The sequence below is a fragment of the Trichechus manatus genome, unplaced genomic scaffold (genome assembly GCF_000243295.1).
Source record: "Trichechus manatus latirostris isolate Lorelei unplaced genomic scaffold, TriManLat1.0 scaffold00017, whole genome shotgun sequence".
Taxonomy (NCBI): Eukaryota; Metazoa; Chordata; class Mammalia; order Sirenia; family Trichechidae; genus Trichechus; species Trichechus manatus.
Genome location: NW_004443953.1, coordinates 18,063,945 through 18,078,817, shown reverse-complemented (window position 1 = coordinate 18,078,817; position 14,873 = coordinate 18,063,945). Strand labels below are relative to the sequence as shown.

Here is a 14,873-nt window from a genome sequence, read left to right as displayed (position 1 = left end):
TCTACGTTATGATTATACTACATGTATTCGTTTACACTTAAATGAAACTTTTTCTTAAAAGTTGTAGAATACCAAATGCTTTTTCTAGATTTTAACATTCATAGATACAAAATGCGCCTTGTTTACAGATAATGCTAACCCACTGCTAGTCTAATCGATAGCGACCCTACAGGACAGAGTAGAACTGCCCCAAAGGGTTTCCAAGGCTGTAAACCTTTATTGAAGCAGACTGCCACATCTTTCTCCTGCTGAGCGGCTGGTGGGTTCCAACCACCGACCTTTTGGTTCACAGCGGAGTGATTTAACTACTGCGCCACCAGGACGCCTTTTTACAGACAATAGAACAACCTAAAAAGTCTCTTAAAACGTTGCTTTAGAAACTTTACCAAAGAGAGAAAACAGGGTGAAAGTGTTGAATTAGCATTTACAGTTTCTGTTTGCAGGCCATAACAGATCTTTTTCTATTTTCAAGTAGAAGTGACTCCAAATCATTGTGCCTGAATAGCTCTGTTATTTCCAGTGGTGCTTGTGTGCAGAATCCTAAACGGTTCTTACCCAGATCTAGAATTTTCTAAATATAACCACATAAACTGGAAGATAGATGCATTTTAGCTTGCACATTGATTATAGTGCCTATGGGATTGTGTTCCGGAAACCAGGAGGGAACTTCGTAGAGATTTATTTCATTTTTAATAAATCCAGCATGTGTGAAGATAAATTAGGAAGCAATGCTTTATAGGAAAACTATTCACATTGCAGAAGAATTAATAGCAGTTTTTTTTTTTTTTTAAATAGCAAACTTCTATATTGCTTTTTTACAAAAATGAAACACTTTCCAGGAATAGAACTCCGAAGCAAGGTATAGGGCGCACGTATGGCCTTAGTCAGCGTTACAAATGGAGTACTTTGAAGTCAATTTTTTACTAGAATATTGTCCATAGAAGACTAAGATTACAGGAAAAAGAGGTACCTGGACTTTCAATATTTCTAAATTCCCTAGTAGTGTTTCAAAAAACACTTACTGCTTTTGTAATTTTTTTAAAAAATCAAATAAAACTTATCAGTGTTGTGGTTATCAGTATAGAGTTAAAACATCCAGACAAGTTTTTTGCTTGTATGTGTTTTCTTTTTAATGTATCAAGTGCAGTGAGAAAAATAAAATGATTCAAATTGCTGGATATTTTTACTTTTCAACTACTTTTACAAATGGGTAAACACCATAAGCCAACAAATGCTTTTTCATTTTGCATTTAAGACAAATCATTCACTCTTTCACTTAAGGTTATTGATATAGAGTCATAATTGTATCTTTAACAAATTTGAAACATCTGATTAGAACAGTACTTTCAGTCACACACACTGATTCATGCAGTGATAGAATACACACATAGTCTTTCTGTGGTAATGTCAACATTTACTAAGAATTTTCATACTCTGAAAATTAGTATGTTAGTATTGTACAGTAAAGAGGAAACAGATCTTACATTAGAGATTTGGAGCAATGTTGTGATGGTAGAGGCTGTTGCTATATCTTTCAAAGATGCTGATTAGGATTGTTGAGGGGTGAGGACTGTTGGTTCCTATGTTAGTTTTTCCCGCCACACCTTCACTGAGAGCCTGTGAAGTTTGTCCTATGATTAGCATCTACATCTGCTTTTCAAGAAGGCCATTTGCTGTTGGCAGTTCTGCTTCCTAGAATCTGAATTGGTCAAAATTTGTTCGGAGTCTATAATTCAGTTTCTTATAGATACAGATGAAGGAATAATTGAAGTGACCTAGATAGGAAGTTATCAAATGCATTTAATTTGGTTTATGATTATCCCATTAAAGATCTACAGTGCCTTTTTGATCAACACTTGTTAGGAAATAGAATAGTAACTAATTTGTCATGTGACTAGGGCAAGAAGTGTTTCAAAAAGTGAATTTTCCAGAAAATTGAAACGGAACCTTTTAGAAACCAAATATATTATCATGTAATACAGTGGTATCTAAAGAGGTCTCCACAGTATCAAGAACTCTTATTAAAGAGACTCACAAGAGTGCTAATTGCAAACACCAGCTCTAGAGCTAGACTTCTTGGATTCAACTCCCAGCTCCACTAATTACTAGTTCTGATTCTAAGCTAAATTGTGGGTTCAAATCCCAGGGCTTTCATCAGTTATCTGTGTAAAATGAGAAAAGTGATATTGCCTACCTGATAGATTGATGTAAGAATCAGTGTAAGATCCTGACTTCTTTTTCATGAAGATTGTAGAACGCTAAATACTTTTTCTAGACTGTACCATCATAGATACATTATATGCTACTTGTTCACAGATAATAGAATTTGAAACACAGTGTCTGGCTGTAAATACTACGTGAGTGTTAGGTGTGGCTGCTGCTGCCGTTGTTATGCCCAGATTACTTTTTGCGTGTTTATATCAGCTACGGAATAAGCAGAAAACTAAAAGACAATTTGGTTCTCGGATATCATTGACTAATGTCAGGGCGCCAGCCAGAATCTCGGAATAGGACCTTACCTGTTCTACTCTGCTATTTTTGAGAAACTAGATCATCAAATATATTGGACCTTGTACCTAAAATAAGACTTGAGTCTGTTATGAAGGGCTAGCCTATGTATAAGTAATTTGTAAAATCTTCTATAATTGATAATGTTGTGAGGTGATTGGTATTCGTGTTATCATCGTCACCATCATCATGTACCCTGTTTTATGGATTAGGGCCTTCAACTCAGAAGTAAAGTGTTTTGTTGACAATTGCACACTTAATAAACGGCCATGTTTTCAGCCCAAGTGTTCTGACTCTGTTCTGTACTTTTTTCTCCATTCCACAATTGATGCATGGGGGAAACTGTTTTAACATTATTCCATTTTTGTGCTATCCTTTGGTGCATTTCCTAAGATGAGGAATCTTTATAAAAACATTGAGAACAAATGGCATTGTCTGCTTTCAAAGTAATTGTCACCTGCTTACTTTTCCTAGAGGTTAGTGCTCTGGTTTTTGTGTGCAGTGGGAGGCTGGATGGAGTTAATGATCATCCTCCTGCGTGTAGCTGGACTGGGACAAATCGGGATGCATCTCACCTCATCAGGGGCACCCCAAATCAGCCCTCTATCTTCTACCGGGCATACGATTAAGTAGGAAAGATCATGTTATGTTCTCGTGTTATGTTCTTGTGTCCCTCTCATTTACCCAGTTTAATTAGCTAAGAAAGAGAGTACAAGATATATCTTTTGAGTCTAGCCTCTAAATGTAGGAGACTAAGTTTATGTGATTCTAGAACAGCAGTATTGTTTCCCATTATATCAGTCTTGATCAGTCTTTTCTATTTTGAAAAGAATTGATAAAAGAAAATCTATCCCCCTACCCTAATCTTTTCTTTTACTTCCTCTCTTTTTTCCCCTTACCATTTCCCTTTCTGTTTTTACAGAACAGCAGAAACACCTCACAACCTCTTAAGCTTAGTAGGAAATTACACTGTTGATCCAGTTGCGAGCTGGGCAAAATTCTATTTTACCTAGGATTAACGTTAGATTAAAAAGAAAAAAATGAAATGGGAGTCTTGAATATTAGAGATTCTTTCTTAGTCCTCTCCCATTTTCTCATTCTTCTGGCCCCAGCTCTCTTGCTAGACTGCTACCTCCTCAAGGAATGAATGTGATCTTAACACTAAGAGGTTATTAGGTTAATGGGTCTCTAATCCATTCCCAAGAATGTTTGCTTTGTCTGAGCATCCTATTTTAAAATGCATAGTTTCTCACTCTAAAAGAATATATTTCTAAAGGAACTGGGAAGGATGGATTTGGCGAGGAAAGGGAGCCAATGATACTAGTGTGGCCACTAAATTCGGCTCTAGGGATCAAATTACTGAGACTTGAGAATTACATTGGGGAAGGACCCTTGCCATACACGTCAGAAAATATTCCATTTCTGAAGCATTGATAGCCACTTTCTTGAAATTATGAAACTGTTGATTTATAATAGTTTGGTATGTAAACTATGTATATGTATAGAAATAAAACCAAAATAATATAATTCAGCCTCTTTGTTTTGAGGCCCATATTCTATCTATCTGGTCTCATTTAAAAAAAGAAAAATACACCCACATGCTGCTGATGTATTTGTAGGATAAAGTCCTAGATATGGAATTGCTGAGTTTCTCTCCTTGCAAAGAGTAACATGATACATACATGTTATGCACCTTGTTTTTTCTTCCAGTAATATATCTTAGAGGAGCCCTGGTGGTACAGTGGTTAAGCACTTGGCTGCTAACCGAAAGGTTAGCAGTTCGAACCTACCAGCCGCTCTGTGAAAGATGTGGCGGTCTGCTTCTGTAAAGATTACAGGCTTGGAAACCCTACAGGGCCGTTCTAGTGTGTCCTATAGGGTTGCTATGAGTTGGAACTGACTGGACAGCAACAAGTTTGGTTTTTGGTAATGTATCTTAGAGATGTTTTTAAATCAACCTCTGTAGAACTGCTTCATTCTTTTTAAGGACTGCGTGCTATTCTGTGCTGAACTTTATTGAAACAGTCCTCTATTAATGAGCATTTAGGTGGTTTTCAATCATATTATAAACAACATTGCAGTGTTTATTCTTTCACATATGACATTCACAAATGTGACGATATCTGTAGGTTAAGGTTTAGGAAGCAACTGTTGATTCAAAGGGTATATGCCTTTTTTATTTTAATCAGTATTGCAAATTACTCTCCTTGAGGTTCTTGCAATTTATATTCCTTATATATTTCTTGATCTTTTTTCCTCACACTTTAAAATACTTCCATCAGCATTGTATAAGAATGACTGTTTCTCCACCTTCTCTCCAGTACATCATGTTAACAAACTCTTATTTTAAATCATCTTTTAGGTGAAAATGATATCTTAGTGTAATTTGCAGTTGTTTTATTGTGAGGATTATGGACTCAGTTGACAAATATAACCTGCTTTAAATCTGAATCTTGACTTCTCCTAGTAAAAATTCTCTTCAATTTTGCCCTGCATGCTTAATTTTTAAAAATCCATTCTGCTCAAAAGGTTTTTACTTAGTTGGACCAAGTTTCTTGAATTGCTGCCAAATGTCGCTCTCTGTCTGCCCCTCCCTCCTTTTTTTTTTTTTTTTTTTTCCTTTAAAAGGAAAGTATCTGGTTTATATCATGAAGAACCCTTGGAAGCAGTAGGAAAAGGGTGGAAATAATATTTGTATGTAATTGTATAAGCAAGGGTTAATTTTTAGTTGTATAAACTCTAAAAAGTTGTTTTTTTGGCTTTGTTTTATTTTATTTTTAATGAGACCAGTTTGATAAGGCATGGGCCTCCAAACAAAAAGTGGTTGAATTATATTATTTTGGTTTTGTTTATATAAACATACTATATTAAGAAGAAAAAAGGAAACCCTAACAGTAGATTGTCAGTTTTTGTTAACTATGCTACACTGTCACATGTAGTCATAAAGTATAGGATTTTAGATTCACTGTGTCAAAAGACAGAAAACCATTAATTTCTCAATTATTTGAGCTTCTCTAAAATATAAACAAGGTCAATGACATCCTATAAATAAAAAAATTTAAGGCAAGCTTACAAACAAAATTACTTTCTCTAAAATTATTTGACTCAACCTCATAACACATGTCTTGCAGTATTTTCTCTTTTGTGGATTTAAAGAATTGCTTTTTATTTTTTAATATTTCTGCTCTTACTGTGAGGTGTTACTATATAGTGTATAAAAAAATACATTTCTTCAGTTTAAGACATCTAAGTGAAAGTTACTGCTTTTTCATTTCCTGATAAGATGCACAGGGGTTGATATTTTGGTTGGTTGGGTTTGGATGTACAAGCACTTTGGTCTTATTTTGTATCACCAACAATCCACAGGGTTGGCTGCTGTGTGCTGAACTTTCTGTTCTAGACTTTCTGCCAAGTACGTTATGCAAAACTCCGGTTTTAGTGAAACAGGTTTTATTGTTTTTAGTCAGAGTCGTATTATAAACTGTTGTTAGCTATGCGATGCAAACAGAAGAGTTGGTATGTATATATAGCCATGAAAACAAACCACCAAAACAAGCCTTTCTCTGTTCAACTGGATGTTTTTCCCTCCATTCCTGTAGCCTCAGTGCAAGTTGTTTACTGCTGGAGGTCTGAGATGGTGTAATTTTCTTTTCTAGGAACTTGGAATTAGAATTCCTCGACCACTAGGACACGGACCAAGCCGATTCATCCCAGAAAAGGAGGTATATGGTTTGTGAAAGTACATAGTGAACTGTATGCTTTTGTGACCCACATCTTGGGATCTGAACAACTGTTGGTCAACAACATGTTTTACGAAGAGTTGATCACAGTTAATTATCATTCTTTGGCAGTGAATCTGTGGGATTAGGAAGCTGTTGTAGTCATGTTGATTTCTAGTATTTCATGATGCTTTTTAAATACCCATATTTAATCAAGGAAAGCCAAGACTTGTTTTTGACTAATGATACTCCATCTGCTCGTATTTGGATGTATTTAGGTGTGCCCATAAGCTGAGTTACTTAGTCCTTACTATCTTCACAGGATAGTATCAATGCTAGATTCAATCTTTAATTCTAAATAAAAATATATGAAAGCATTTTTATGCTTTGTTTTCACAAAGATTGCTTACTGTTAGTTAATTCTGGGTCTCTTTAAATTGAGTGGCAGTAGGCATCATTGTAACAAAAGGCTTTAGTGTTTGTTCGCAAGCTCTGCAGGTTTGATCATCTAAATCTGCTCTTTTATCTGGATTCTGGCCAAGTCTGTAGGCGGCGTATCTACATGGCCTTTAATGTTCAGCCTTTGTTGTTTATCCCCTACTGCATAATATGGGACTATTTATTCTTCTGTCTTGTTACCAGTTGAGTTTAAGTTTTGTGGAATTGTAACCTCTCTCTCTTAAACCAAATTCAGTGTGCTTCTTAATGACACGTACAAGTACATGCATATTTCCTTTCTTTAACACCTATTTACAATTTATGTAACCATGGTTTTTCTCTTATTTATTACAGATTCTCCAAGTGGGGAGTGAAGACGCACAGATGCATGCTTTATTTGCAGATTCTTTTGCTGCTTTGGGTCGTTTGGATAACATTACATTAGTGATGGTTTTTCACCCACAATATTTAGAAAGTTTCTTAAAAACTCAACACTATCTACTGCAAATGGATGGGCCATTACCCCTTCATTATCGACACTACATTGGAATAATGGTTTGTAAAAATTCAGTGAAAAATTCCTTCTGTTGGCTTTTATTTGATCTCTTTAAGAGATATTTAATGCTTTAAATACAGGCATAAATACTTACTCTAGCTTATAATAGGATTCCTGTTAGGTAGTATCTGTTTTTCCTCTATCTAAATAGGTACACTCTCAAATATAACAGAAAAAACAAAAACATGTATTTATACATTACCGAGAACCATCCTCCATTAAATAAGAGAGTAAAGAAGTGCACTAAATTTATTTAAATTATTATAAATATTTCACATTGACATAAGTGCTGCTAATCCGATTCGATTTGTAAATAATGTTCATTATTTTATGGTTGGCAACTTAGTTGAAGTTTCTTCTTAATCTGAGGTTCTGAAAGTTGGCATATAGAATTTCTAAAGTTCCTTATATATTTTGTTCTTGAAATATTTCTGAGGTGCTTTCTATGGTATGTTTGAATATTTTAAATGTTTATATGAAAACTTCATTTCTGTAATTTATAGAAATTTTTTAAAACATACTAATAAAAGATTTTGCTGTTTTGCATGTTCTAAAGAACAAGGATTTGTAGTAGTCAAGATTTTAATTTTTACGATCAGAATAATCTTTTTGTTTCCTCTTAAGGCTGCAGCAAGACATCAGTGCTCCTACTTAGTGAACCTCCACGTAAACGATTTCCTTCATGTTGGTGGAGACCCCAAGTGGCTCAATGGCTTAGAGAATGCTCCTCAAAAGCTACAAAATTTAGGAGAACTCAACAAAGTGTTAGCCCATAGACCTTGGCTTATTACCAAAGAACACATTGAGGTAAGTCATGAGTAACGTGTCTCAGGTGTCCTTTTTTTTTAAATGTCATTTTAAACTAGTTCCCTCTGGTTCTACTTATTAATAAAGGGTAGTAGAGTAAAAGTAGGTTGACATTCTCTGCAAGTGTCTAACGTGTTAGAAATTCTTGAAAATACAACACATTTTTTGGTCTTGTCTTTCTAGTTTATAGCACATTCTAGGTACTATTACATAATTGAAGCATATTATTAAGAAGATAAAAGATTTGAATATGAGTAATGCAGTGTCTAGTATATCGTCAAGTAAGAAAAAAAATTATACAAGATTATAAAGTAGATAATAAAGCAAAAGGGACACAGTTGAATTCTAGGTGTTACCTTGGGCGTAATTTTCAAAATTTAATTGTATGATTTAGTAATATGCAGAGTCTTACATTGTTCAAAGAGGGGCATTGGTGGTTCATTGACAGAATTCTCATCTTCCATGTGGGAGACCTGGATTCTATTCCCTGCCAGTATACTTCATAACATCCACCACCCGTCTGTCAGCAAAGGCTTGTGTGTTGCTGTGATGCTAAACAAGTTTCAGCAGAGCTTCCAGACTAACACAGACTAGAAAGAAAGGTCTGGCAATCTACTTCTGAAAATCAGCCAGTGAAAACCCCGTGGATCACAGTGGTCTGATCCACAACCAATCATGGGGATGGCACAGGACCGGGCAGTGTTTAGTTCCATTATGCATGAGGGCACCATGAGTTGGGGGCCTACTCAACGGCAGCTAACGACAACAAAATTGTTCCAACCACTAATTCCTTGAGGAGGCCCAGTAATAAACAAAAATAGACAAGAGGCCCAGTAATAAACAAAAGTAGACATATGTCACATAGTAGCTTCTAATTTAAACATAAATTTGTTACATTTAGTTTGAGATTTTGGACTAAGAATATAGTAACATTCATAACTCAGCAGCTGAAACACAGATGTTTCTAAGTAAAAGCATATTTACTAAAACTGCTTATAAGTAAAATGCATTTATTGCATCATAAATCAGTATTTCAGAAAATCAAACTAATAGTGAATTTGTCATTACAGATTATGTTAAGTGCTATTCATGAATACGTATTCATAAAATTAAATTAACATATTCTGGGTTTTACATGTTCCAAAGTATAATTTTACACTAGGCTTTGTATGGTGACTAATCCTGTTTTCAGTAGATTAAATACTAAGATGAACTATATATTTTCACCAACACCATAGCCCAGTATAAAAAGATGTTCTCGTTTTTTTCCACCCCCTAAGGGACTTTTAAAAGCTGAAGAGCACAGCTGGTCCCTTGCAGAACTGGTCCATGCAGTGGTTCTGCTCACACACTATCATTCTCTTGCCTCATTCACCTTTGGCTGTGGAATCAGTCCAGAAATTCATTGTGATGGTGGCCACACATTCAGACCTCCTTCTGTTAGTAACTACTGCATCTGTGACATTACAAATGGCAATCATAACGTGGATGAGATGCAGGTCAACTCAGCAGGAAATGTTTCGGTAAGTGTATTATATGTTATGAGATCTTCATAAGAATAATCACAATAATTGCTGTTATGTTGTTTCTTTATTTGGCTTCTTAAAAATCTACCCAGTTAAGTTCATAGAGATATTAGACCCCGTACCTATTCATTCGGCAAGTATTTATTGACTGCCTCCAAATGGGCAACACTAGTGTAGGTGCTAAGGGATAGACGCAATTATAAGACCCTGTAGGAGGTTAAGCTTGAGTAATTTTAGGATTAGGAGCCACCAGCGTGTGCCCCATCAGGACCAGCTAATACTGATGGCTACTGCAGTGAGATGGGAGGAAGCTGAGACCACTTCCCTCTTCCCTCGAGCCAGTGACAGGTGCTTGAGACTTTCTGGTGCTAATCACATCCTCTTCTTCTCTTTTGCACAAAAAGAAAAGGCTGGCATTTTGATTCATCTTTTAGAAGATTTAATCAGCCTTGATAGGAAAATTTCTCTTTAAAATTATTTTTTTCAATGTTTAACATTGCATAAATATAAAAAGTGATATCCAGTGAATGTAAAGTTGTTAAAATGCTTTTGCCTCTACTGTTTCTCTTTTATATTTTTTCAGAAAAAGAAAATTCATAAATTTCATCCTGTGCCTGACATATATAATATTAATTGTATTTTCTCTTCAGGTAAGTGATTCCTTCTTTGAGGTTGAAGCCCTCATGGAAAAAATGAAGCAGTTACAGGAATGTCGAGATGAAGAAGAGGCAAGTCAGGAAGAGATGGCTTCACGTTTTGAAATAGAAAAAAGAGAAAGTATGTTTGTCTTCTCTCCAGGTAAGAGCAATGATTACATAGCCAATATAATTCCTACTGCTTACAAAAAGGAACCCATCTTTTTTGCTTAGATAATTTAAATAATAAGTTTTAAACATTAATCCAAACATGCCTTTCCTTTTAGAGAGACTATTAGATAGGTATTCCTGTTTACAAATAATTTTTTAAAGCCAGCAGCTAATTCCATATATTGCCTAGAAACAATAGTTACCAGCTCCCCAGGCCTACTCAGCTCTGTGTTTGGGAAGTTTGCTCCTTCTCTAGGTTTTTTTTTCCTTACATTTTGAACTAGTGGCTCTGATATATTTCAGTGCCCCCTCTTTTCAGCCCATTTCAACCTATTCCTATTCAAAAACCAAGAGCATCAGCAAGGTGCTAGAAGACAGGGCCCAGACCACCAAAGGGATGTTACCAGCTGTCTTAGTCATCCAGTGCTGCTCTAACAGAAATACCACAAGTGGATGGATTTAGCAGAGAGAAGTTTATTTCCTTATAGTGAAGTAGGCTAAAAGTCCAAATTCAGGACATCAGCTCCAGGGGAACGCTTTCTCCATTAGCTCTGGAGGAAGGTCCGTGTCATCAATCTTCCTTTGGTCTGGGAGCTTCTCTGCGCAGGAACCTCAGGTCCAAAGGACATGCTCTGCTCCCGGCACTGCTTTCTTGGTGGTATGAGGTTCCCAACTCTCTGCTTGCTTCCCTTTCCTTTTATCTCTTGAGAGATAAAAGGTGGTGCAGGCCACACCCCAGGGAAACTCCCTTTACATTGGATCAGGGATGTGACTTGGGTAAGGGTGATGTTATAATCCCACCCTAATCCTCTTTAACATAAAATTACAATCACAAAATGGAGGCCAACCACACAATTCTGGGAATCATGGCCCGGCCAAACTGATACACACATTTTTTGGGGGACATAATTCAAACCATGACACCAGCCATGACCAGTGGAGGGTCAGTTAAGTGAATAATTTCCATTATGTCCTAATTTTTCTTCGGACTTCTATTTATGTGCCAAAAATAAATCTAATTATATTGCCTCTATTTTATAACTTACCTCAGCTATTATATAGAAGATTGTGCTTCTTTCTTCAATTTTTTTTTCCTGGTTTCAAGGCATTTAGTACATTTTCTAAACGAGGTTTTTAAGGTAAATACGTATGCTTTCAATGTTTTACATCTATGAGAAACTTGAAGTACTGAAGATGGTTTTACTAGTCACTTTTAAAGAATACATTACTTATTTTGAAATATAATTAATGGAAAAGTTAAAGTAGAACACTGGTCAGATTTTGCCACTGCAGTCTTTAAAAGATGTTTGTCCATGCTACACCATTACTTCATCAGGAAAAAAGGAAGTTCTAGTGAAAATAGCACTAGACTAAGAGGGAGGACAGTTAAATTCTAATACTAAAATCACTGCTAATAAGCTTTGTGAACATGAGTAAGTCTCACAGACTCCTCCCCTCTCCTTTTTTCTTTCCCTCTTCTTTAAAATGAGAAAACTGAGTTCCTAAAAGTGCTGAGATTCCTTCCAGCTTTAAAATTCTTTGGTTCTGTGAAAAGGAGCTGTTTAATAAACAACCAACAACAACCTAAATTCTTTATGTTTAGTCTTTATCTATATGCAAGCTACAAGATTTAACATATAAACCAGGTAATTAAAAGGATAAAAAAAGTCTCAAAATGTATTTTGATAATAATAGAATGGGAAAAACTATGTAAGTTTCTAAGTTTAAGCACTAAGTTTCTTAATAGCAAAGAAAACACCAAATTTGTATAAATGGAGGGTTGGACATTAGCTTGTTTTTCCTCCAGGAAAAGGTTTTTGCTTTGTATCCATGCCTAAAAATATGGAGTTGTCATATAATACTGTATTTACTTGAAACTAATCTCATCCGTTCCTAAACATGATGATCATCCAGAAAGGCAGGAAGCGTTGGAAAGATGGTGATTCACAGGACCTCTTTTTCACTCACCATTCTAGAATTGTTTCTAGGACCATTGAGCTATTAGATCATATTATATATTGTGTGATATTAATATTCAAGCAAAAATAGTCTAGGTGTTAAGTTTAGAGCATAGCTGATTTTAGTAGTTGTTATCACCTTAACGATTATCCACAAAGATATTCATAGTTTGAGCACATACTTTTAAGTACAACCTGTTGTCATTGTTAGTGCCATTCAGTCAGTTTTTGACTCATAGCAACCCCATGTGACAGAGTAGAACTGCCCCCATAGGATTTCCTAGGCTGTAATCTTTACAGGAGCAGATCGCCAGGTCTTTTCTCCCATTGAGCCACTGGTGGGTTTGAACTGCCAACCTTTTGGTTAGCAGCTGAGTGCTTAACTGTTGCCCCACAAGGGCTCCTTAGTAAAACCTAGTATCCATATATTGGGTGGGAACACAGAGGGATGAGAGGGGCTGTAAAGAAGAGAATGAAAGGCCTAGAGAATTAAACCATGAATTTTTTCTTTTCAATTACAGAGAAGCTACTTTTAATACATTTCATTTATTGCTAAGTAAGCAACTTCATTTTATAGTTTCAAGACTTTATTTTAGTTAATATTGGTTATTCAGTGTCAAAAAGAGGTTATCCTATTTTTACTTGTTATTGGTGAAATTAATTTTAACTAGCATTGTGTTTTTTAAAAGCTTTCAATGGCTTTTTTTTCTTTTTAATTATTTCAGATGATGAAGAAGTTACACCAGCAAGAGATGTATCTCGTCACTTTGAGGATACTAGTTATGGCTATAAGGATTTCTCTAGACATGGGATGCATGTCCCAACATTTCGAGTCCAGGTAAAATTGTGATTTGTTCTTTGCACGCACCAGTTGCCATTGAGTAGATTCCAACTCTTGACATCCCTATGTGTGCAGAGTATAGCTGCACTCCATAGGGTTTTCAAAGCTGTGACTGTTCAGAGGCAGATCAGCAGGCCTTTCTTTATCCTCTGGGTGTGTTGTAATCACCAACCTTTTGGTTAGTAGTCGAGCATTTAACTGTTTGTGCCAGCCAGGGTCTCCTATTTATATGTGATTGATTAGAAATATCTCAGTCTGGCTTAATAAAATAAGAAAGAGCCACCTGGATTTGACAACTATGAAATGTTGCAGAAAGAAGTTACTTTCCTGTGTACAGGCAATTCCCTTATATTTATTGTGTTGTGGAAGTTCATAAATCAGATCCTGAGAATTCAAAATACATTCACCCATAAAACAAAATTACAGTAGTAGTTAGGCTTTCAGGATGGTGCATTAAACATTTAAATTTCATAATATAGTTAAACAATAAATAATAGTACTATAACTTAGCCAGCATTTATTGCACTGGTTTATCTCCCTTTCTCCTACCAAGTCCCAGTATTAGTGAGGCAATTTTCTACCCTGATCTGCACCAGGCCTCCAGGGCTGAGTAACAGGAGAAATGTCTTTAGCATCCCAAACAGAAACTCAGTGGTGAGGGATGTGCATAAGTTAGGACTTTTAGAGGGAGTAAATTTTTTGTTTACTTCATAATTTGGGTGAGTTCTTACAGATACCATAGAAAATACATGATGAAAATTATAGTATCTTACTTCTCTTTAAAATATTAACCAAATGTTATTTGATGCAATGAGAAATTTTGAGGGTTTCAAATTTAAGCCTTAATGGGATTTACATAAATAAATGTTAGTCAAAAATTACTTAACACCTGTCTCAGAGTGAATAATGTTAGTGATGTGGGGAGTAGAATTATTACTGGTGTACCCAGTTTCCTTTGCTCCCAAATCATTAACTTTGAAATAAATAGTAAAACTTCCCCAATGCAATTCTGCACATGGTCCTTTAGGATACCAGGCTTCTTCTCTGTTTTTGCTTGGCAGGAGGCACTGTGCTCAGAATATCTCAGGAGCAACAGTAGTTATAGCATCTAGTTCTACAATAAAAGTTGAGAATCATCAATCAGCAGATATTTATCTATTCTGTGCTCTAATTTTATAAGACTGCTTCTAATCCATCAGTAGAAACATATTATAGTTTAAATATATGTCTTAAGTCTATTGTGTAAATACTGAATTTAGATGAGTTAATACTCCCAACTTCCCAGTTATTTTGAGGGTCCAATGTTAAGCAATAAATATTTTACCAGAATGATGAAAACATTTGAGAATTGTAAGATTTTGTTCCCTTGCTGAAAGAACTGAGATATTAAGGGGACACATTTCAGACACAAGGAGGAGTTACAGAATATTTGTACTCAGTAGTTAAATTGTGATATGAAATACAACAGATTAGAAATTGAAGAGATCATGTGCGCTGGAAATTTTATGGAGGGAGATTAGGGCTTAAGGTTTTTTGGATGGTCAAAGAACCAAGGGCAGAGAAAACTGTAGACAATAACTGAGCTTCAGTTAAGGGACACAGTGAGGAAAAGGATCATAAAGAGACTAGTTGGGCTTCACAAGCAAAGGATTCCTACTTCTGATTATTGGGAAATTAATTTAAAATTAATCAGGTGTGCCTGAAATCCAGACAG

At 35.6% G+C, this 14,873-nt stretch overlaps 1 protein-coding gene across 3 annotated transcripts in view; it reads left to right on the top strand.

Moving 5' to 3' along the window:
* Positions 1-14,873, top strand: part of SESN1 (sestrin 1) — a 110,724-nt gene that overhangs the window by 91,433 nt on the left and 4,418 nt on the right. For all 3 annotated transcript variants that reach the window (XM_004372449.2, XM_004372450.1, XM_023727631.1), the window contains exons 2-7: positions 6,165-6,230; positions 7,020-7,220; positions 7,846-8,028; positions 9,309-9,551; positions 10,205-10,352; positions 13,044-13,156. In XM_004372449.2, coding sequence (XP_004372506.1) covers positions 6,165-6,230; positions 7,020-7,220; positions 7,846-8,028; positions 9,309-9,551; positions 10,205-10,352; positions 13,044-13,156 — 954 coding nt within the window. The remainder of the gene's footprint in view (positions 1-6,164; positions 6,231-7,019; positions 7,221-7,845; positions 8,029-9,308; positions 9,552-10,204; positions 10,353-13,043; positions 13,157-14,873) is intronic.